The sequence below is a fragment of the Taudactylus pleione genome, unplaced genomic scaffold, assembly GCF_031769625.1.
Source record: "Taudactylus pleione unplaced genomic scaffold, aTauple2 ptg000061l, whole genome shotgun sequence".
Classification (NCBI taxonomy): domain Eukaryota; kingdom Metazoa; phylum Chordata; class Amphibia; order Anura; family Myobatrachidae; genus Taudactylus; species Taudactylus pleione.
The window spans coordinates 13,983,097-14,008,758 of NW_028284463.1; the positions used below are offsets into that span (position 1 = coordinate 13,983,097).

A 25,662-nucleotide genomic window follows, 5' to 3' on the forward strand; every position below is an offset into this window, starting at 1 on the left:
GCTATCAAAAAGGTCATTGATAGTGTAGTTCTGACTTTTTGACAATCGCCAATCTAATGTCAATTATTTATCATATGGAGAACATTTGGCTGCTGGGAAGGAAGGTTAATATGAGATTATGGCAGCAGAGATTTAGTGGACAAGGGGCTTTTATTTATAGATTTTATCTATATACACTAAATGCTAGGGGACATATTCATCATCCTTTATGGGCATGTTACACACGTGGAAACGCTACATTCCTGCTTTTCAGAGCAGCTGTCCCCTCTCCAGAGCAATACTGTTTTGCTCCGGCAGTTCAGAATCCACCGTCGCAACAACCCCCCCGCCCCATTATGAATAGGTCCCTAGGACTGGGAACTGTTGGGTGCTCTGCCTAGTTGCATGAGGACCTGCCCGGGTTTCAGCAGTCACAGGGCTATGCATTTCAGTCTACTGTGGTAACCTGAAGTAGGCACCACATTGTACACAGCGTGCCCACTAGAACATGATCTCTGCATTGTACCATGCTTACCCTTTAATGTTATGGGGGATGGGTGAGCTGTTACATGAATTTATCTTGTACCCTGGTATTTTGGCATGCACTTCCAATTGTTCATGGCATATACAGTCAGGTGCATAAATATTGGGATATTGACAGAATTTTCATATTTTGGCCTCTATTCACCACCACAATGGCTTTGAAATTAAACAAACAAGATGTGCTTTAACTGCAGACTTTCAGATTTAATTTGAGGGTAATTACATCCAAATCAGGTGAACGGTGTAGGAATTACAGCGGTTTCTATATGTGCCTCCCACTTTTTAAGGGGCCAAAAGTAATGGGACAAACTAAACAATCCTAAATCTAACTTTCACTTTTTAATACTTTGTTGCAAATCCTTTGCAGGCAATTACAGCCTGAAGTCTGGAACGCATAGACATCACCAGACGCTGGGTTTCATCCCTGGTGATGCTCTGCCAGGCCTCTACTGCAAATGTCTTCAGTTCCTGCTTGTTCTTGGGGCATTTTCCCTTCAGTTTTGTCTTCATCAAGTGAAATGCATGCTCAATCGGATTCAGGTCAGGGGATTGACTTTGCAGGCTGTAATTGCCTGCAAAGGATTTGCAACAAAGTATTAAAAAGTGAAAGTTAGATTTAGGATTGTTTAGTTTGTCCCATTACTTTTGGCCCCTTAAAAAGTGGGAGGCACATATAGAAACCGTTGTAATTCCTACACCGTTCACCTGATTTGGATGTAATTACCCTCAAATTAAATCTGAAAGTCTGCAGTTAAAGCACATCTTGTTTGTTTCATTTCAAAGCCATTGTGGTGGTGAATAGAGGCCACAATATGAAAATTCTGTCAATGTCCCAATATTTATGCACCTGACTGTATAGTAACGCCTGTCTTGTTCTTCTCCCATTAGTTGCTTTGGTATTTACTATTACGCCAGCGCTTCTCAAACTGCGTCACAACACCAGGCACACAATGAAAGCAGTGTGAAAGGCCAGGTCCCACGCGGAGCCAGCCAATCAGCAGAGCAAGGGGAGGAGAATGCACTTTCCCGATCTCTCTCCTGCTCCACTAGATACTGCACTGACATCTAGAAGGAGCCAGTAGAAGGCAAGCGGGCTGCAGCAGTGCCGACATGTCAGCGTCATGGCGTCTGTCATGGAAGGGAGCCAGCAGACACGGACTCAGTAGGAGACAGGCTGGGTACACACTGGAGGGGGTATGGTGAGATGGGGAGGGGGGGGGAGTTAAGGGTGTTATTGGTGTATAATGAATAGAACTGCTGGGAGTACCTGCAGCATTATTCAGGTATGTCTAGCAGATTTTAATAATACAATAAGCTTAATTAACATTTATTTTTATATCTTTTTGTGTCACTTATGTGGATGTCACTCTTCAGTGAGTCACGGCAGAGAACAGTTAGAGAACCCCAGTGTTACATGTACAGAGTCAGTATTTTCCTACCTGTGTGTGAAATCTAAGGTCCGTGAACACATAAACACCCCTATACAGTGATAACTCACGTTCCTCTGCCTCGGCTTGGTGCATTTTATAATGATAGTTTTCCTGTCATGTTCCTTAACAATCCACACTACTAAATTATTGCAGGAAATAGGAATTTAAAGTAATTTCCGTGTTTTGTACGTGCCATTTAGGGAGAGGCTTCCAAAATGTTGCCCTAAAGGGATTACAGCATTTTAAAATCTCCATATACACGAGGAGTATGATTGTTTTATAACGATAAAATGCATCTCTCAGGAGAAGAGTATGACGACCCTGCCCCCTGCCGGCGAGGGCTATATCCATATTCTGAAAGGTTACACGACATGGTAACAGTAGAAGGGATGACATAAAAGTAAAACTAGGCCAAACTCTTGCTGACTGTACAAAGGTAACTCCATAAAGTCACTGGTTGCTGGTGAATTAATGCATGCACAATGCATGTTCGTTCTGCCCATAAAATGGCTGCATCTGTCAATGGGGATGATTCCACTCAGAGCGATGCTGAATAGCCCCAGGAGAGAGCTCCCGGTGTTATTCAATTAATTGTTTACTTAGTCATGAAGCAGTTAAGTCAGAGAATGCCGGTTTCTGTGACCTAACCTGGGTATTTAGACGCGAGAACCAGCATTCTCCAAATAAAGTGCTGGCCGCAAGGCTGTTAGCTCCGCACTAAGCCGGTAATCAGCCTTGCGGCCGGCACTTTAGTCGGATTTCTCCGCACACCATCAGGAGGGTGCGAGAAGAAATCCTTTAGTCGGACCAAACAGCATGCTGAATTGAATAGGGAGCTCCCGGGGCTATTCAGCATTGCGCTGCATTGAATCTCCCCCATTGACTGTGGGGGGGGGATGTATCATATTTTCCAAAGAGAACAAGTGGAAGTTACCCATAGCAGTCAACCAGCTTCTAGCTATTATTTATCGAGTTTTAAACCAAGAATCTATCGGCATAATGCTCTACTTTGCCGATGATCAGCAAACTCGAACACGTTGGAAATCGGAACAGGGATCGGGAAATCAGAATGGGGATCGCGGATAGGGGGAATCGGCAAATTCATGTATGGGCCCTATTACTTGCTATATTGGTTGGTTGGTTGATTGGTTGCTATGGGCAACTTCCCCACCTGGTCTCCTGAGAAAGTATGATGCATTTGCCCCTCAGTGACCTTAATAGCCTGCGATCTCATGTATTTTGCTGCAGACAAAATGGCTGCCTTGGTGATGGCTACACTGTAAAACACACTTTCAATAAATAATTAGTATATGGGCACCCACTGTTTGCTGCACTTAGTTTTAAAATTCTGCAGGATTATATTTGTAGTACCAGACTATTTTATCTCTGTTGCTGTCCTTTATAGCTGGGTACACACCTTTACAATCAGCGGCTGATCGGGTAAAACTCTCCCGATCAGCCGTGCAGTGTGTCCCCAGTGTGACCCCCCCCTGTCTGCTGCCTGTGAACCGCGTACACACTGTGCAGCCATAGCACAGTGTGTAAGGGACAAAGCAGAATAAAGTAATTCAGGGCGCTGTCATATTACCGGTATTTATTCATAAAAAGGTATAAATCTAAAATACCACAAAGAAAAAAACATATATACTTTTCAATAAAGTGCATACATATAATACTAAAACACCCCCCCAATAAGTACTGGATCCAGACACATAAAAATAAAATAAAAAAATGCATAAATAGTATCAACATCAAAAAGAAAGAAAATCAAATTAGAAAAATGACTTATGATACAAAACATATTGTTTAGTAATTATATCCAGAGGAACATGATTTGTATCCAGCAGCGAAGAAAATGTATCCAAAAGTATTAGCACCTCAATTGTTACTTTGCAACAGTCAACAAAAAGTTATATCCTATACAAAATCGGTGTATCTTCCTTTTAGATTTTAGAATATCTTAGTGGAGCAATTTTCCATTGGATGTATTTAACATAGTGAAATATCCGCTATCAATCGCAGTATATAGAACGGTGTGTTCCATTAGATATAGAACGCTGCTCTGCAGAAATAAGTCAGTAAGCACTTGTTTGTATGTACAGTCTCGTATATGTCAGGTATACCAGTGCTTTAAATTCCATGCAGCATGTCTGAGACTTATATTGATTTTCAATATGTTCAATATTTGACGTGCTGTCCTATTTAAGGTGAGGCCGACGGGCAGTAGATAAGCAGTTTACATACATATGTCTCTCATCGTGCCGCACCGGACTTGCGACCCCTGTTTGTGTTCTGCCGATAGTGTCCAGACCTGGATCCTATATCAGGAGAGCTCCATCTCTACGTGTTTCTGGGGCAGTATTTAAGAGAACTCAGCCTATACATTTACTATTTAGCAATATCACTGATGCATAGAGTACAAAGTTAAGAGCCGTTTCCCCGATGGGACCGGATCAGCCAATCCACCTGCCGATTTACCGATCTGTCTGGGAATAAATTAAATTTGTCATGTTAAAAATTTCCAATTTGCTGATCCCAATCATATGTTGGATTTCACCGATGCCCCAACCCCGGTCTCTGGGGATCAGGGAATTGGCCCAATACATTGCAGATGTATGGGGGCCTTTACTCAGTGATGTACTAAGGTATGACATACGTACCAGACTCACGATGTTTCAGTAGTCCCCCGCACCCTCAGGAAGAGTGAATGGTTCTCCCGCACACCGCTCACTTCCTAATGAAGTGTCTAGGATGAAAGAGATAATACCTGGAATCGCATATCTGTAGGGAGGGGGCGTGGCTAAAATGATGCAAGTTGCACCAGTTAGCCACTGCCCCACCCCACGGAGCCGCAATTTGTGTCATTTTTCTGTGAAATGGGAGGGGCTGAATTATTTGAAGAGTCTGGCTCCACCCTCCGAAGTGGTCAGCGGCATCTCTGGAAAAGGAGAATTAAAAAGTAGGTAAAGCAGGCACCCAAGAAATAACGTGCTGCAAAGGGGGAGTAGCCTGTCCCAACTGGACTTAAGCTGCGTACACACGCGATGATTCACTCCATGAGAGACTTCGTTTAGTGTGTCCCCCTGGCAGGGGTGTGATCAGCGCCGTTAACGACACTGAGCACAAGCACTGAACGATATCAAGAACGACATCGTTCAGTGCCGGGCTCCCTCCCTCATCCTCGAACAACAATATTGTCAGGTTGCACAGCAGGTTCGGGCGATGAACAACAAAGAACTCCGACCAGCAGGAGCGCGCATTAGTCGTTATCGTTCATCGTTTTGGGGCAGAAACTGAACAATATTTTGGACGACTGAGCGATAACGATATTGTTATCGTTTCATCGTCCAAAATATTGCTGCGTGTGTACACAGCTATAGACATGGAGGATCAACCCAGTCCTCATCCACCCAAACCTTCAAGGCACAACTGCAATCATTTTTCTTTACAGGCTCACGTATGAGGCCAGTCTCTGTACAGCAGCCCCTGTAGCACACCCCTAGTTACAGCCCTGCTTCATGCCATTACGGAATGTATTCTTATGGAATATTGCAACATTCACTTATATTCAATCTAGTATTAGCTTCATGTATATTTATCCCCATAGTCAGCTGCTCTTAATTACATTGGCAGTGGACAACAGACAATACTAATAACATAAATGGATTATGGGAATGGGAGTAGGAGCTTTTCATTTAATTTTGTATATTATTGGCTTCTTCTGAATTATTCAGCTTCTCTTGTGGAAACAACATCAGCAATGATTACATGCTCTCTCCCTGAGTCTAGCCTTTTACATGTAATGGTAGCACATTAAACTATAGGAGAATATGCGTAATGGCACTGAGCTATGCTCACTATAAGTATGAATATACGGTTTTATTTAGCAATACAAGAAGTAACCAGACTAAAGCTGGCCATACACCTGCACGATTTTTGGCCGATTGCCCGATTTTTGATGAGTCTTAAGATGGATCTTGTGAAAATCGTGTATTATTTTAGTAAGATACGATCCGATGCGCGCTCCCGCAGCTCCTATAATCGGATCGTATGATCAGATGTGCAGCACATCTGTTCCATCGTATCGTGTGCAGATCGTGCCGTTTATTTTGTTCATGCGATGCATCGTGCGGAAATTCAAGTCATTTCAATGACTGTTTCCCTTAAGAGCCTGTGAGACACAGGATCGATCTTACGACAGATCCTGTGCTAAGAAAAACAATGAACATGCTGCCGGGACTGCCGGGGAGCTCCGGGGAGTCGTAGGGAAATCGTATGATGAATCGGATCTTATGCTGGTCGTGTAGGTGTATGACCAGCATTACAGAAAGTACATACTAATAAGAGGGATCTTACTGGCAGTGGAAGCATTGAACCTTATTTAGTATTTTACCCTTTGTTGTAAACATTGAGAAGAATCGATAATAATATGCATGTTGCAGGATTTTCCTACCTTCAATTAAAGCTACACCAAATGTATTCACATGCCTTCATTATATTACAGAGGTATAGTTCTTATTTCTGTCCATAGCCTATTATACTCTGTCAAAAGCCTTTTGAGCATGGGATAAATCTTTAACAATACCTAGGCGTAGAGCCTGAAATATACAAACATAGGGGAGCAGACAGAACCCAGAGAGCTTGATCATTGGCAATCAAGCCCTTATGTCTAGTATATGGAATTCATGTCATCTGCTGTGGAACTACACATCCTGACACAGTTTTAGCATGTCCTAACAGTGAAACTGTAGCGGAGCATGCTGGGATTTGTAGTTTCACACCAGTTGGAGGGCTGCACGTTGCCTACCACCTGGCCTAGAGAAGGTTTGCGTTTAGATGTCTTTTAGTGTTTGCTCAGATCCAGTTAGGGCCCCGTGTCATTCAGCTGCCAGGGATTGTGAGTATAAATGAGGCCTCCCAGCTGATTACTAGAGTACTTCAGATGTGCATAACTCTATAGATGAATTGAGGTAGCAAGACTCCTACATCTGTTACTACAAAGACCCGGCCGTCTGCCTTCTGAATCACTCGTAGCTCAGATTTAATGCATCACATCTGGTGAGGCTGGGCATGGCTCCTATTTATTTAAAGCATCGGTTTGGCAGCAGTGGCAGACCTGCTCCTTATGCAGAAAGTCTAACTATACTCTAACCTAGAGTAGACCATTATTATTATTATAATTTATTTATATGGCGCCACAAGCGTTCCGCAGCGCCTTACAAAGTACATAAACATATTATTGACAAGCGACTTACAGAACAATACAGGACCAGGACATGGATTATGGGCCTGATTCAGAGCCACTCGTAAGCGGCAGCTCGTTCGCTCCGAGCGATGTTTGCCCAACTGCGCATGCGTACGGATCGTTATATGCATGCGCGAACCAGTCAGTGTGGCCGAAATTCATGTGCTCGCAAAATAGCGAATGCCTGCTAATTTGAGTGACAGGATGAGGCGTATGTGGGTGGTAACAGGGGAAGGTGCTTGAAAACGGGGAGTGGAGATCCGATCGCAGGCGTGCTTAAAGGTCAAAACGGGCGTTTTATGAGTGTGCATATTTAAAACAGCAGCGCCATTGACCACGTCACTGTTTTTTTTTTAAGCCAGAACTGCTCGCAAAATTGTGGTAGCAAAAACCAACCACAAGAATAGCGAGCAGCTCATACCCTGTTCGATGTACTCGATTAATCTAATAAATAGCAGACATGACATAGGATGCGAGCGGCCAGGGGGCGTAGTTTCCCAAAAAACGACCGCAAGTTTTGTTCGCTCGTTCAGACCTAGAGGCGTGAACAGACCGCAAACAGCGAACGGTTCATTTGAATAGCCACCCCTATTTTCAGAACGAGTGAGCGCTAATTGCGTCCGGCTCTGAATCAGGCCCAATATACGGTGCTATATTAGTGACCATAACACCCAGATAAGCAACAGAGCATAAGCAACCAAGTTTTAGGTGTCCTAGTGGTGAGTAAGAAGTAGATGAAACTAAAGTAAGGAGAAGTACAAGAGAGTAGAGGGCCTTGCTCGTAAGAGCTTACATTCTAAAAGACCGTCAGATTACAGCTAGACGTGGGGCTGATATTTGCTTTCAAGAAGCTATACATAACAATGGGAGAGAGAGGCTTTTACTCAATATTGTTAGTTATATGAGCACCACTTGCAGGAGTTGCTCAAGATCAGTTCTCTCCTGGTGTATGTATTACCAGTCATTTGGACTGACGGTGGGATGTTTGTGTACTTGCGCTGGAAGGAACTTCTGGTCTATCCAGCTACAGTCTACCTGTTCCCTTTCAGTCAACGGGGAATGGGCATGGGAGGGAAGATGTTGAGCTCAGTACTGCAGACACCCTGAGTCAACATTCTGCAAAGCCACAGACAGTACCCAGACTAACCTCCAGAATTTGGTACAGTCATTTAAGTTGTCTTAAGCACCTCACTTACACTCAGGGCTACCTAACCCTACACACAAGTCTTGCACATGTGCAGTAAAAAGAACGCCATTGGCTGCTAGGGCCTGAAGACTCACAGAGGAGTGGTGGATTTTATTAGGGGGCGTCTGTATATCTAACAATGTATGTTTGTGGGTGTATGTATACTGTAGATGTCTCTACAGCACCGACAGTAGCTTCAAATCACACCAAATAACCCCGGTTGGAACGCTACAGAGCCATGTGCCTTGGACGCTGACTGGCATTGTGTGCAGCTGCTGTGTGTGAGTCAGACGCTAAGTATGAAGGTGCGACATGAATGAGCCACGTCATGCTCCACGCCAATCATTGCTGTGCTTAATCTGAGACTGTACCAATTCCTTTGCAAAAGGAGAACAAAGTAAGAAAGTCCTGGACTTGCTACTGGGATCGGTATGAATACCTATGTCCAGTGGTTCAAATTCTGACGCCGGAAGACCGGCAGCAGTGAAGAACCTGACACGTAAGTAAACTAACTATACCTAACCCTCTCCGCCCCCTAACCATCCCTTAGGGGTGCCTAACCCTAACCTTCCACTCTAGTGCCTAACCTTAACCCCTCCGAAAGTGCCTAATCCTAACCCCCCCCCCGTCCCCACAGCCTAAACCTAACCCTCCCGGGGGGTGCCTACCCCTAACCTTCCCCCGGGGATGCCTGGCCCTGACTCTCCCGGGAAGGGGGGAGCACTAAGTCACCCCCGGTAGCCCCTAACCTAACCCCCCCCCCACGCGGCTGACCGCGCCCTTCGTTCGTTACGCCAGGCGTCGGGCTCCCGGTGTAGGGATAATGATAGGCGTCGGGATTTCTACGCCTATCATTAGTCCCCCTGTCAGGATTTCACAGTCGGGAAGCCGGCGGTCGACATTTCGACCGTCAGTTTCCTGACTATGGGTGTGTGCATAGTCACCAAGGGCAGTAATACTTATAAGCAACAGATCAAAGGACTCACACCTAGGGGCTGATTCAGAGGTGGACACAGAGAAATAGCCGCGGATGCTTCGCCTGTCTGTGACTTTATGTAAGTGCTGCTATGATGCCTATCCTTGGCGTACATCCACACATCCAAATGTGCAAGGACTAAGACGCCCACTTTTAACGTCCATACATTCTGTAATGATGATAGGTGTGCACCATCTTTGTGAATCCTCTATGCCACCTCCCTGTCACCACCCAGGACGCCCATTACATCTTCAATACAGATCTCCGTGTGACGCGTTCTCATATCTCAACTGTGACTCTGTATGGACACCATCGAAAGGCATGCGCAGTGCGACTTTTACATATGCGCAGTAGCAAATAAACTGCTCCACTGCACCTGACTTCGAAAGTGTGTCCACCTCCGAATTAGACCCCTAAGGGTAAATTTACTAAGATGGGAGTTCTATTAAGAAATGATTTTGCCCATAGTAACCAATCAGATTCCAGGTATTATCTTCTAGAAGGTGCTAGGTAAATGAGAAGTAGAATCTGATTGGTTGCTATGGGCAACATCACTTCTTAAATAGAACTCCCATCTTAGTAAATTTACCCCCTAGTGTCATTCCTCTCGTTCAGTAGCTCAGTATGTGTGCGCTTGTACGGGTACATTAAAGGTAAAGCCCTTTTCTGAGTCCTGTCTCCTTCTCCTATTATAAAATGATGCCCATGTCCATGTAATTGTGTTCAGCTGTCAGTGCTGTGCTTGTCGATAGCTGTGCAAGTCAATAAATCTTAACTCAATTTCCCTCCTACTTACAACCTGACATACACTTCCAGCTACACGGTAGGTCTATTCCCTGGGCGCTGTGCAGTCGTAAGGTGGGTTCGCCTAGTACAAGCGGTTACCATGGGTGTTACCGCTTCCAGGTCGCTAACCCCTGTAAAGGGATCTGAGCGTGTGGAACATCAATGTACAAAGAATCGGTTGGAGGCGTCCTTAATGAATAAGGAAATTCAGACGGAATGATTTGTACAGTGCAATTGGCAGGAAAGGCAGTCTGGCCTCTGTCCCAGTCATGTTTCTCCGTACCCCACAGCTTAACATGTAGACCTAGCATGAAAGCAAATCCAGGTTTTCAGTGTTTTAACCCATTTATACTGTACGGCTGGCAACAGGGACCTTGTCGAGTTATATATTTTTGTGCTGAAGAGGGTCTTGCGTTTTTACCTCTGAGGAATTGCGTAATTTCGTTGTCATCCATGGTGATTTCTGATATAAAATAGTATACGTGAATATTTCTAAGGCAGGGATGGGGAACCTCCTGCCCGGGGGCCGTATAAGGCCCTCGGGATCATTTGGTCTGGCCCTCTAAGCTTTTTTCTGCTAGCCTCATCTGGCTATCAGGATGACTAGAATGGCACCCTGCAACCAGAATCTATGCAGCAGTGCCACCTGGAGCATCCTTAGGACGCTTCAGACGGTCACACGCTGCCCTTACAGCTCCGCAGAGCATCCTCAAGATGCTCCAGACATTGCTGTATTCACCGGCGATTGTGGCCCCACACTGTGTGATGTCACATGGAGGGGGCGTGGGCTGCACCGGGCCAACAAATAATGTAATATATATCAAAATGGCCCTTGGCAGAAAAAAGGTTCCCCACCCCTGTCCTAAGGAATAAAACTTAGTGGGAGCAAAAAAATTTAAAATTCTGAAGTGTTTTGATACCATGTGGTAATGTTTATCATGGCTATTTTTCTGAATTTCCCTCATATGTAAAATAGGGATATAGGGCCTGATTCAGAGCCGGACGCTATTTGCGTTCGCTCGTCAAGAAAATAGGGGTGGCTATTCAAATGAACCGTTCGCTCTTTGCGGTCTGTTCACGCCTCTAGGTCTGAACGAGCGTACAAAACTTGCGGTCGTCTTTTAGGAAACTACGCCCCCTGGCCGCTCGCATCCTACGTCATGTGCGCTATTTATTAGATTAATCGAGTACATCGACCAGCGTATGAACTGCTCGCTATTCTTGGGGTTGGTTTTTCCTACCACAATTTTGCGAGCAGTTCTGGCTATAAAATAACCCAGTGACGTGGTCAATGACGCTGCTGTATTAATTATGCACACCCATAAAACGCCCGTTTTGACCTTTAAGCACGCCTGCGTTCGGTTCTCCACTCCCCATTTTCAAGCACCTTCCCCTGTTACGACCCACAAACGCCTCATTCTGTCACTCAAATTAACAGGCACTCGCAATTTTGCGAGCACACAATTTCCGACCGCAATGACTGGTTCGCGCATGCGTATTATGATCCGTGCGCATGCGCAGTTGGGCAAACATCGCTCGGAGCGAACGAGCAGCCACTTGCGTCCGGATCTGAATCAGGCCCATAGTTATCAAAAGTATTGCACCGATAAAAAATGTCTTAAGGTGCATACACACTTAATGATTTTTTGAACGATTTAACTATAACGACGTCGTTATCGTTCAATCGTTGAAAAAATCGTTCAGTTTCTGAGCTATAACGATTATCGTTCATGCGCGTTTGTAGTTTGTAGTTCAGTCTGATTGACCAACTGAACGATATTCATTAAGGGAAGTTGCAAAAATCATTTGTAGTTCAAAAAATCGTTCATTACACTTTAAAAAAAATCTGACATAACATCGCTCATAAAACCGCTACTTGTGTATGCACCTTTAAGAAACATTTTCTTGTTTTAAAATCTCTGTGGAGGCCGTCCCCAAATGGCAAGCGTTCGACTGGAACGCCTCCGTTTGGCCGGGCACGCCCCCGGCCCGCCCAGCAAACGGAGCGAGCTGTCACTCAACATCGACAGCTCGCCCTGTCTGCTACGAGACCCCTAACGACGGATCACCCATCGTTAGCTGGGTCTCGCGCATGCGCACGACAGAACCGGCTCCGTCGTGCGCATGCGCACTGGAGCAACATCGACCTGGTTGCGAGCTCGTAGAGCTAACGACCGGGTCTGAATAAGCTCCAAAGTACCAACAAATCTGCTCTTTATTTTTCAAACACAGCCTGTAACATGACATTTAGGAGCTGATTGGTTGGTACTTTATCTCTCTCAGTTTAGATACATCTTCCCTACAGTCTATTACACAGACACAGATGCACAGCTGTCATCATTTCAAGTGATAGGAGGGTGAGGATGTCACAGTTCAAAGAGCTCAGAGGGGTGTACAAAAGCCTGTCTCTCACTACATCATGGGCCAGGTGACTGTGGTTACCGTGGTAGTCCAGAATCATAAATTATTAATTACTTCCTGAAAAGAAAACCAACAAGGGAAAATTGTAAACCAACACTGGGCCTGATTCAGACCCGGAGGCTAAGCCGCAATCGCTCGCTATGAGCGATTTTTTTCCGTCTGTGCATGCGTATACATCGCAGTGTGCGTGCGCGAGCTAGTCACTGTGATCGAGAATCGTGCGCTCGTAGCACAAAGACTGAGCGCTACCTTGAGTGACAGATTGCGCCGTTTGTGGGTGGTAACGGGAAGGTGCTTGTGAACGGGGGAGTGGTGGTGCGAACGCAGGCGTGTCTGGCCGTCAAAACGGCGTTTAAAGAGTTTGCATAATTAGCATGGAGGCGTCATTGTACACGTCACCTGGTTGTATTTCAGTCAGCACTGATCGCAGTGATCGCAGCGGGGTAGGGTCTACCTCAAGCGCTGCGTGCAGCTCCGATGGCTCTCGATGTTATCGATTAATCATACACTTCCTGGAGATGACGTGTGTTAAGAAAGGAAAGTGGGCGTCTTTATACACCTGCGTTCGCTCGCTGCCGTCGCTCTCTAAGACAGAGGGCGGCCTTACGCCACACAGTACGATTGCGGAATTTGCATACCCGGCCCCTTTTGGCAGGGAGCGATCGCGGCTTAGCGTCCGGGTCTGAATCAGGCCCTCTGTACGTTGTGACTGCCGCAGAGAGTAATGTTTTTGTTTTGTTTGGTTGTTTTTTTAAATGACAGCTTATTTTTTTCAAGGGACTGTAGCTTTAAGCAGCCTTGCCATGTCATATCCCCCACTGTAGTATTAGCCGTCAATTAGAGGATGAATAGTCGCTAACTTGCTATTACAGCTGCACCGTAATTGACAGACAGCGGCGTAGCCAGAACACTTTATCAGCTGATTGATAGGTATAAGAGCTGCCATTTGTAAACCAACTACTGTGTTTCCCGGCAGCTTGATCCATAATAATGGTCTAGCTGATAAACAGATCAGCTGCGCTTAGCTGTTTCATTGGTTTTCTCTTCACATTTTGTATCTCCTGCTGATGGGTCTAATCTCCCCCTCAACCCCCTCCTCTCCGTGGTGATATAATCGCATTCATCCAGGTTGGTACAGGGTGCTTTGCTGCCTTCCCCTCCGATGCATGACCGATTCCTAGTGAACATTTCAGCACGTACTGCTCCGTTCCAGGCACTTTGCAATTGCGAGGACCTGCTGAGCGGTGGAGGGGGCTGACTGCCGGTAGTGAGCGCAGGTCCAGTGTCTATTTGCGTTCGCCATCTTACACCAGCCCCAGATGTGGCACAAGCTCTGAAATATAACGGTGTGGGTTTAATTAAAATATTGTGACCAATGGCATGCAATGGGGCTAATTCAGAGGTGGACGCTGTGTGGATCGGTGATGTGTCTATGGTTGCGTCGGATCTTGGTGCATATGCTAATGCCGCAGGTGGTATCTTTTTATTTTTTTCTTCCAACAGACACCCACTGCTGGCTACTCAGATCCACTGCCTGCGTCTGAGGACACAGCATTGGATCCACAGCGCAATCTTTGGTCAGACCATCGGACATCCGAGTTACCCTAAAGTTGCTCAGGATCTCCGGCTAAACTACGCAGCTGGGCCAGGGGGCCACACACAGAAAACAGGGCCGACACTCCCCCGTTTTCGGGCAAGGCTCCCTGGCGCTGCGACCAGCGTTGCAGCTGTAGTGAGGCGCAGGAGTTTCCTACGCATTGCACAGTCCACAAAACATCGCCCATCCGCATTAAAATTGGAACAGCATCCACTGCTGAATCAGCCCGACGGTGCTACGGTTATTAACAATGTTAATGTTCTGCTGTTGTTTCTGATGTGCTTACTCCCCCATTGCCTGTACCTTATGTACTCATATTGCATAATGTCCAGGGAAACTTTGATTCTGTGTAGAAGGTAATTGGATGACTACCACCACCCTGACAGGTATTATCAAAGCACCTCCTGGCTGTATGTTGGCGCTGCGGAAAATTCAGCAGCCAGGTGAGTACAGGCACGCGGAGCAGGATGAGAGGCCTGTGAGTATCTCACTGCTGCTCCTTGCCATGAGATTCCCACTGTTGGTCTGCTTAATGAGTAAACTTATTTATCAGTGGGCAGCTCCTTTAGATACCATCTCTAACTCCTGGTAACCAGAGCTCACTTTAACAACACCGAATGCTTACAGTCATTGGCGTACGCAGCACATTTCATTGGTATACGTTTAGGAAGCCGGCGGACAGAATGCCGACCGCCGGCTTCCAGACAATTTAATCCCGACGAGGGACGAATGACAGGCGTCTAAATCTAGACGCCTGTCATTTTAGCAACGCCGGGAGACAGGCGCCCGTCATCCCGATCGAGCGGATGCCGGGCGCCGCAGCGGACAGCCGCGCCGGGGGGGTTTAGGTTTACGGTTCCCGCCCCCTGGAGGTTAGGGTTAGGCTAGGAGGAGGGAGGGTTAGGGTTAGGCACAGGGGGGGGAGGTTTAGGGTTAGGCACCCTAAAGGAGGGTTAATGTTAGGGGGGAAAATAGGTTAGTTTATACTTACCTAGGGACGATCGGGATTTCCTCCTCTGTCGGCCAGCCGCTGTCGGGATTTGAACCGTCGGCCAGGGGTCCAGCGGTAATTCATACCGATTCCCATTTGATTAGGGTGTGCACCCAGGGAAATCCAGAGAGGAATACTCTGCACTAAGGGTGCTTGTGTCTTGTACTATTTTCATGTCATCATTCCCCCTCTCATCATCATGCCCCCCCAATCTCCCCACATATCATGTACCATCCAACCTCCCCCCCATATCATCATAACCCCATCAATCCGCCCATACACATGCAGTCTGCCCTTCCTCAGCTGTGACATTTTATCATTTATGGCAATCAGGACACATCTTCTGAAAGCATGGTAGCTCCACAACTAAAACAAATTCTATCCATCCATCCATATACTGAAGTGCTAAAAGTCATGGGATAGCAGCATGATAGGTGGCGTCACCGTACTATGACATCATGGAAATGCCCAGACCTGCATCAGTTGTAATCTGACATCTCGTGAGTAAGATTGAACACTAACTAGGCTGCTCATGGCAAGGCGATGTGAATTATCGGAGTTCGAACGGGACATAATAATGGGTGCCCGACGGATGGGACATTCCATTTCCAAATTTGTGCGGACATTCAGCATTCCTCGATCTACAGTGTCATGTGCGTACCAGGAATATACCGTGGACAGTGCAGTGGCTGACCACAGGTGCTTGTTGATCGTGACCAGCGGCGTTTGGCCAAAATTGTCCATGGTAACAGCCTAGCGACACTGGCTCAAATCACACCCACATTCAATGCAGAAGGAACCAGACGCATATCCAGCAGGTCAGTGCAGCGTTCTTTAGCTTCCATGGGATATGGGAGCAGAAGACCCACCAGAGAGCCCCAGTTAACACTACAACACCGGACACAGCGCCTCACCTGTGCTTGTGACGTCACTAATTGGAGCCTGGAGGATTGGCACCATGTGGCGTGGTCTGATGAGTCACGGTTCCAGTTGTTTCGGACTGATGGTAGGATTCAGGTGTGGAGCAGACCCCATGAGGTAATGGACCCCAGTTGTCAACAAGGCGCAGTGAAGCCTGCTGGTGGTTCCATAATGATATGGGGTGTGTTCGCGTACTATAGGTTGGGTTCGCTGGTCCGCCTGAACACGTCATTGACCGGTAACCAATATGTTGCTTTTCTTGATGACCATTTGCCGCTCTTCATGGACTTCATGTACCCCCACAACGATGGAATATGCCAGCAGTATCATCGCTCCAAAGTTATCCAGAATTGGTTTGAGGAGCATTCTGGAGAGTTCTGATGAATGGTGTGGCCACCACGTTAGCCTGACATGAACCCAGTCGAGCATTTATGGGGCGTGGTGGGGAGGTCCATTTGCACCAAAGATCTTGCACCTACAAATATAAGGTAGCTGTGGGAAGCTATCCAGGCGGCATGGGTCACCATCTCTCCAGAGGTCTTCTCTTCAGAGGTCTTGTGGAATGGCCGGCCTACATTATACACTTCAGTTATCTTTCTCTCATACTATATACTGTGTGTATATATATATATATATATATATATATATATAAATAATCAGGAGGTTTGCTGCGGCACTCACAGGGCTTTTGTAGTCCAGGACAAATCGGTGAAACTCACCAGGCTTGCAGTCAATATCCTGACGAAAGTTTGTAAATAAAATGAAACGTTGTCTGCAAACCTCCCGTTACTGCATTATTCCTAGTATTATCTCCCCATCTTGCCCACTAGGCACGTATGATCTTGATGATGATCCCGTTGGTGATCCCATGTTGCGTCCCCGGGTGCAGGAGCAGATCACAGAAGCCGGCAGGAGGCGTCCATTTACACAAGACGCCTCCTGTGGAATTAGCATCATTTCGCAGTAGCAGCTACTATTGCCTAGCGTACATCTCAGAATCAGGACCATAGAGACATATCTCAAGACAACACCAATAACCCTAGTTCAATAGCGCCCCCAGTGGCCAAATTATACATTACAAATCATCCAGTCCTGTATTTGGAACAAAACATTTTTAATTCCATACAGTACTATGCAACCCAAGCAGCCACACTCTTTAGCAAGCAATACTTTCCCCAGAGCCATAGGAATACCTTTTGTTATATTCAATAAAAAGCTTTATATTGTTTTCAGTAAGTAATTTTCCAATATAAGATCCCTATAAAAGGGATGGTGCGGGACCTAAAGCACCTGGATGACTTACTTTTTTGGGGGGGCTTTGATAATACGATCTGCGCCACATTACTTTAGCTGAGTTCAGACTTTCCTCAGACGTGAGTAATGAGGCAATATATTGCAGTTTGCAGTACACACATCCAAGCCTTGGAACAGCTGTGGCCAGAAAAAAGTGGGACCGAAGCCCAATCCAGTAGCACCTCTGCGAAACAGCCAAGCGAATTTGGTTTGTAATGCACTAAAGCTGCTTATTAATGTATAAACCATTTGAGAAACAAAGACAGACGACTGCTGTTTACAGGGCTCAGAGTTGACTTAAAAAAAAAATAAAAAGAATTTGCAGAACTTCTACTTGATCAATGCAGCTGCGAGAGCGATGTCACATTCCAGACGTCAGTTCTTACTGACAATGTGCTGCGGCTGAAACTGCGCCTGGTCGCTGAGCGCTTTCCCTCGTCGCTTGCTCTTCCATGTAAACGTACAGCATTGTTACTGTCTGGGAATGATAGACTTGCACGTTAAGGTCACATTTAATGAGGTGCGTATTAAGGTTAATTGGAAAATTAGCAATCCAACTTGCAGAAGACCCAGACTTACTTGGGAATTAGCTTAATCACCTGTCAGGCTTGTATACTGTGTTTATAGTCTTGGGTTGAGTGGGATGTGCCACCCCGGCAATTACAATTTATACACCGTGTAAATGCTGCTTTGCTGTGGGAATACTCAGGACAATTACACAACGCATGCTGTTTATTCTGGGCTAGAAGACGGTGCATTAACTCATCAGCTGCCCCACTCGTGCGTATTGGGACTAGTTCAGAGTTGCAAGCAAATCTCTATTGCGAACGTTCGCACTGTGGGCCTGATTCAGACCCGGACGCTAAGATGCGATCGCTCGTAGCTGCCGATGGTTTGCATAGTGCGCATGCGTATGCATCGCAGTGTGCGAGCCAGTCACTGCGATCGGGAATCGTGCGCTCGTAGCACAAAGACTGAGCGCTACCTTGAGTGACAGATAGTGCCGTTGTGGGTGGTAACTGGAAGGTGCTTGTGAACGGGGGAGTGGTGGTGCGAACGCAAGCGTGTCTGGGCGTCAAAACGGCCTTTAAAGGGCGTCCATCATTAACATGGAGGCGTCATTGTACACGTCACCTGGTTGTACTGCAGTCAGCACTGATCGCAGTGCTTGCGGCAGGGTAGGGGCTACATCAAGCACTGTGTGCAGCTCCGATGGCTCTCGATGTTACCGATTATTCATATACTTCCTGGAGATGACGTGTTTAAAGAAAGGAAAGTAGGTGTAATTATACACCTGCGTTCGCTCACTGCCGTCGCTCTCTTAAGACATAGAGGGCGTCCTTACGCCACACAGTTCAATCGCGGAGTTTGCATACACGGCACCTTTTGGCCGCGAGCGATCGCGGATTAGCGTCCGGGTCTGAATCAGGTCCTGTGCGTGCTCCATAGCTGAGCGTATGCAGATACGGTATCTGTACTGCACACATCAGAGCTGCCTCTCCGCTCCCAAAGAAGGGGTAAAGATTGCTATCTGCGCAAACTGTAAAAAATGTGCTTTTATAAGGGAAATGCTTCCAAGTAGACCTTGTGCTAGGGTTTACCAACTAGGGATGGCCATCAACCATCGATGGTCTTTTCTTCATGGCTGGAGATCTGATGGCTTAGCCTCGGCCCCTGATGCACCATTAAGCTCTGCCCCCTCCCACTCATTTTCCTGCTGTTTAGTACAAGCAGGGAAGTCCATCGATGGGTGAAACAATCAATGGTTACATACCATCGATGTTAAGCACCAATGGCACCATCAATGGTTGATCTTCTGATTGCCAGCCCTATTCCCAACTCTAGCGATTATGAGCGTTTACACCTGAACACAGTGGGGGTCATTCAGACCCGCTCGCGAGCGCAGGACGCTCGCAAGCGGGTCGATGTTACCCCACTGCACATGTGCACGACGGAGGGAGCTCCGTCGTGCGCATGCGCGAGACCCGGCTAGCGACGGGGTATCCGTCGCTCCGGGTCTCGCACCAAAGGGGGCGTGCTGTCGATGTTGATTGACAGCACGCCCCCTTTGGTGGTTGTGCCGGGGGCGTGGCTACCGTCTGAAGCCGGCCCCACTGACATCACTAGTGATGTCAGTGGGAGTGACTTTGGCTCTGATAGAGCCAAAATCACTCCAGGGCTTGCGGCAGCGTCCAGCTCTGAATCAGGCCCAGTATTCAAATAATATTGCATCTCAAGACCTTAATATAATCTCAGGCTATGCAATATAATAATGTGTCAGTTTTCGATGTGTTAGGGAAAGTTATTGTCACAGTATACTGGTTAACTCTGGTAGTCAGGTTCTACTAATTTAGCATTGAAAGTCTCGCAAATTGGAACCCACTGAATGTTACAGCAACGCAGGACTAGAGAAGAGGTGGAATTCATGTAAAACTATTTATGGAAGTTGGAGCAACTTAGAGAGTAACAAATATACACATATGAAAGTATGGATGTAGCAAAAACATTTAGATGGCTTCAGACATACGCTTTGTCACGGCCGATCACCTATACACATTATAATATAAATGTCCAACTCAGACGGGGGTGGCGCTACAAGCAGGGTTCATCAACATGTGGCAATGCAGCTGCTGTGGAACTACACATCCCAGCATGCAATGTCACAGCTTTGCTATAGGGCTCAGTAAAACTGTGGCAGGGCATGCTGGGATGTATAGTTTTACAGCAGCTGGGGGGGCGCATGTAGATTACCCCTGCGCTACAGAGTGGCAATATGAAGCTGTTGGGAGGAGGTGGGAGAGAAACAAGAGGGGCATTAAACTCTGGCCTACCTGTATTACCAGAAGCCTCATTTATGTATACCAGACTCCTCCGCCCTGTATAGCATTTTGTGTTTAATGCTTTGTTATGTTTGTAGTAGTGCTCAGCAAATCTCCCCAAGGAGTGAGCGTGGTTGTACGCGCTAATTGGAATACAAGAAAAATCTTTTTTAATTACAGATTTTATGCATCTTCTCTGTCACCCAATGGAAACTTTACTGCACGTTCCTTTGTCATTATCATAATGTTCTGTGCAGAGAATGATTTTCGTTTTGAACCTGCAGTGGGGGCTTTAGTTTGGGTAACTATAAGAAATGCATGTCCCTGTCATAAGAATTCATGTTTTCTGTTGACGTACAGTGAATAGGAAACCTCTTTGCTAAGCCATCGCCATCGCTGGAAGACGAGCAATGTAGATATTGCTCGGGTATATATTATGTACAGACGCGATCACGTTTTCCTCTTCTGTTTCAGAACAAGCTGTTGAATGTGGACGGCGTTAAAGTAAAGCTACAGGTAAGCGGATCCGTATCTGTAAATCACCCCGTCTTTGCCTTTTATTTATTTCTTTAAAATATTATGCAGTTAAAATATATTGTTACATATAATTGGTAGGTCTGTGCAATAAGTGTGTTTTAGGTTGCACTTGTCAATCTGCTACCTCCATGCAGTGGATTCAGCCATTATGTGGGCTGAGCTAGTGTTTACGACATACGTCCAGAGGGGAGGCCCAAGTGCCAAGTTGTGTGTGGTGAGGAGGCGATTTCCGTCATCCTGGCAGCATAATGTAATGAATCGCGGCATCACGTAAGGGGCTGTGGCCATGACGACCCAGTTTGCAGCAAATTGGGACATTCTAAGAGAGTAGATAAGTAGGAGTCATTGATTGCAGACTACACCAGTTTACAAGGACTTTGTGGCATCACCGAGAGATGAAGCTTTTGCACATTTACTTGAATTTGGGCAACTGGCTGCCTTCTCATGAATCAGCCCACAAAATGGCTGCCTCCGCCGGTATGCAGTTGGGAAGCCGGCGGATCTAATCCCGACAGCCAGCTTCCCGACTGCTTAATCCCGACGAGGGTTAAATGACAGGCGTCTAAATCTAGACGCCTGTCATTTTACCGACGCCCGGCATCCCGATTGAAGGGATGCCGAGCGCAAATAGCCGTGGGGAGGAGGGTTAGGTTTAGGGTTCCCAGAGGGGACTAAGGGTTAGGCACCCCCCCGGGAGGTTAGGTTTAGGCTAGGGGAAGGGGGTGTTAGGGTTAGGCACTTAGAGGTGGGATTAGGGTTAGGCACTGGGGGGAAGGTTAGGGTTAGGCACCCCTAAGGGAGGGTTAGGGTGTAGAATTAGGTTAAACAATACTTACTTTGGACGATCGGGATTTCCTCCTCTGCCGGGATGCTGCTGTCGGGATTCCCTGAAACACAGTGACAGCACTCTAATCCTCATGCACACAACCTTTCTCTATTAATGACATCTAGCATGCATGTTTTACATGTAACTGCCGCCTAAAGTAGAGCCATCACGGTGGAGTCATTTTAGTTTGGACCAATATTCTTAGCAGTGCAGCTACATTTGGGATCAGTGACATTACACAGTGCCCTGAATATCAATCCAGACTACAACATGGCTGCCCCTGTTGTCTAGACGATGGGAGTTATTTCTGAATGTCCATTCACCTGCTCTGCAGTTATTACTGATCTAGTCTCAGTGCGTGTGTAGACGTCATTCTCTGTCTCCTTCCTCTTACAGATCTGGGACACCGCCGGACAGGAGAGATTCCGCAGTGTCACGCACGCGTACTACAGAGATGCCCATGGTAAGCGCCTGACACAGCAAGTTCAAGCATCCCATCACTAGATATTACATTTGCACTAGTTTGTGCAATCACTGTAATCACATCTTTCTTTTATTTTGCAGAATATATATATACAGTTATTGCTTATTTCTTTGCATTTCTTGTCAGCTCTGTATCGCATGAAAGCTTTGTAGTTTCTGATCGGCATTGTGTCAACGCAGGTGCTGATTCCGAGTCGCGAGCTGCTACAATATCTTTTGCGTCATTTGCCGTCGTTGCGTCTGCGACTATATGCTATTGCTAATATCTGCCCTTCCTGCGGCGTACAAGCGCACAAATGTGCAAAGGACGAGACCTCCACCTTGAGCGGCTGCCGGACTCAGCATAGGGACGTGCGCCAGCCCCATGCTAGGTGCATCATTTACAGTCAAAGCCAGTGTGCGCAATGAGTCCGCAACACTCCCATACCACGCCCATCAGACGGAATATCTTTGCGCGCCTAGTTAGTCACGGCCCAGGCTTGCCCAATACATTCCAGAGTCAGCGCGGCTCAATGGTTCCTGTGACTGTGCGCGCACACTGTGGGATATATGCGCCATGTGATTTTATAGAGATTTAGACGCATACACAATCGCAAAAAATCCCTAATTTAGGTCAACGTCAGCGTTCAGAATCAATATACAATAATAACAATATCCACAATAGCAGGCGGCCTTTATTACCACAAGCCTTTATTGAGTAGCATGGATGGCCCGGTGTGAGATCTGCTTCTGTCAGGTGCTGTAGGTCAGCTGCGCGTAGTCCACCATTAGTAGGTATAATGATCGCATACGTTGTTCCGTGGACAGCTGAGTCTCCATTTTCTTTACACAATGCTATGGAGAAAGGGAATACTCTCTGGCGGGGGCAATCTTGAAAGAAATATGATAATTTCTGTGTAAATGAGGTAAAAGTTAACCTTTATTCCTATAAAGAGAAAATACAAGCCACATATTCTATATACATATAACCAAAAAAAAAAACCCACACAAAATACAAAATGATCTTTATTTAATACTAATCTGTGGTATAATCAGGAAATGGACCTTAGTGGTCGCCCTTATGACTACTGAGTATGCGGATTTATATATGTATTGGGTCACAAAGAGGAAAACAGTACGTGGCTCCAGAGGTCTAGTATAATGACTAGATTTTTAAATATGATATATTAAAATTCTGTACTGACCATGTCACATACATTAAGGGCTGATTCAGAGATGGACTCAATGACGATATTTTCGCAGAAGGAGCGACTGTTTGCTATTGCGCATGGGCCAAAGTCACACTGTGCAGGCACAGCGATTGCATTGCGATCACTCTAGTACATTGGAACCCCTGGCAAAGTGACTGACAGGTAGTCAGCATTAAGGGGTGGTAATGAGGGGGGGTATAGAAAAAACGCAGACGTTACATGGGCGTGCGTAAATTAGCCAGTGTGATCGCCTTCTCAGTATGAGAGCTCTCTGCGTGTCAGGAGAACTGCAGCGTTTGCGGCTGGTCAGACTTGGCTTACAAGCTGCGTGGTTGGCCGATCTGCATCAATAGTACCGATGTTTATGCTGTGGCACATCATCGGACGGATATGAGTAGGTAGCGGTGGGCGTCCCTATGCCCGGGTAAGCCTTGGAAACATTAGCAAATTTTTCGGAAGCTGCGAGCTGTACAAAATTGCAGCTGTGATTGTATTAGCATCCTCTGCTGAATCAGGCTCTAAGGGGTCTAGTTACTAAGCAGTGTTAGGAGACAGAATGAAAAGTGATAAGGTGCCAGCCAATCAGCTCCCAACTGTCATTTTTGAAACACAGCCTGTGATATGACAGTTAGGAGCTGATTGGCTGGCACCTTATCACTTTTCACTCTGTCTCCTAAAGGGGCCTATCCATTAGCGGATCTTTCTCTACGATGAAAGACAAAAGATTTATCCCTTGAAAACTCCTGGGGCTGCGGTGACAGATATCTGTCATGTACATGACAGATTTTTAAGAACGACGAACGATATTGCATGACATCATTCAGGGAGTGGATTTTTTTTTAACGTTTCTATTCATTTTCATTAAAAATATTGTTCGTCGTTCGTCGTTTACCGCTTATAAACTGACAGATATTTCTAATATCTGTCAGCGATAAGTGATAATTGACCAACATGTTGGAGAGACGAAAGACACAATTTGTCGGCCGCTGGAGTTCATATCGTTCATCGTTCAAATTTATCTGCTAATGTAGCGTTCCCGCTAGGCTGTTTTAGCGGGGCGCGGCGCCCTGCCCTCCTTCTGGAGGGCAAAAACCACCCTGCCCTCCAGGAGGAGGGCAAAAAGTGCCCTGCCCTCACAGCCTGCGGGTGCCGTTCTCACCCACGGGACGCAGTGTCCCGCAGGTGGAGAAACATGCGGTGTCCCGGTCACCGCCGGAGAATAAACGCCGCCCGGCGTCTATTCTCCCTTTCTGCACCGCTTGGGGGCTGCCCGGCATGTCCGTAAGCGCCGGGCACGCCCCCAAGTATGACGAAAAGGGGACACATCTTATAGACACGCCCCCTTTTCATGACCATGCCCCCTTTTCATGACCACGCCCATTTTCATGTCCACGTCCCCTTTTCATGACCATGCCCCCTTTTCATGACCATGCCCCCTTTTCATGACCACACCCCCTTTTCATGACCACGCCCCCTTTTCATGACCACGACCCTTTTCGGGCGCGCGCCTTCGCCGCGCGCATAAAGTTGTCCTCTCTAGCTCCGGCATAAAGTTGTCCTCACTAGCTCTGGATAGGCCCATTAACACTTATTAAATAGACCCCTAAAGGTGCATACACACGTAACTATTTTGTAACCAACGATTATCTGTCAGATTTCCCCTTGAAGAAGTGAACGATTTTTGAAGTGTAATGAACGATTTTTACAACGATGAACGAAAAATGTTCCTTCCCTTAATGAAAATCTTTACGTTGGACAGTCTGAAATGAACGATAACTACAAACTACAAACGTGAGCGCGCTTGAACGATTATCGTTCATCATTAGAACTCAGAAACTGAACGATTTTTTTGAACGATAACGACGTCGTTAACGACAAATCGTTCAGAAAATTGTTTCGTGTGTATGCACCTTTTGTCATAAACTGACAGGAGAAATATGTTGCTCAGCTCCTGTATTAAATCAGGAAAGGGCAATTATATAATTACAAATCCCTAATATATTATGACCTGAAACGTAAAAAATCATTCATAGTTCAGTGTCCTGTCACATACATATAATGCTATAAGCAAAGATGGAGAAATACTATATGTTGCTTAATATCAGAAATCATTCAAATGATGACATTTACAAATAAAGCATTGGACGTGCTGCATACACAAAAATCTTGTACAAATGGAGAAATAAATTACTTCATTAAATAGTAGTACACATGTGTGGGAACTTCTGCAACAGCATTGGGAAGAACTTCCTGAACAATATGTGATTTCCATTGTAGAACGATTGCAGCGGGCGTGTTTGGCGGTTATATCAGAGGTTCCCAAACGCAGTCCTCAAGGCTGCCCAACAGTTCATGTTTTAAGCTGCATACACACACAACGATTTTGTTATCAACGATTTTATGAACGATTTTATGAACGATTTTCTGTCAGATTATCTG

The 25,662-nt window shown here is 46.2% G+C and overlaps 1 protein-coding gene across 1 annotated transcript in view; it reads left to right on the plus strand.

The window, feature by feature from the left end:
* RAB26 (RAB26, member RAS oncogene family) overlaps positions 1–25,662 on the plus strand; it is a 297,863-nt gene that overhangs the window by 175,968 nt on the left and 96,233 nt on the right. The window contains exons 3-4 of the mRNA XM_088464774.1: positions 20,662–20,703; positions 21,947–22,013. Of these exons, the coding sequence (XP_088320900.1) occupies positions 20,662–20,703; positions 21,947–22,013 (109 nt within the window). The remainder of the gene's footprint in view (positions 1–20,661; positions 20,704–21,946; positions 22,014–25,662) is intronic.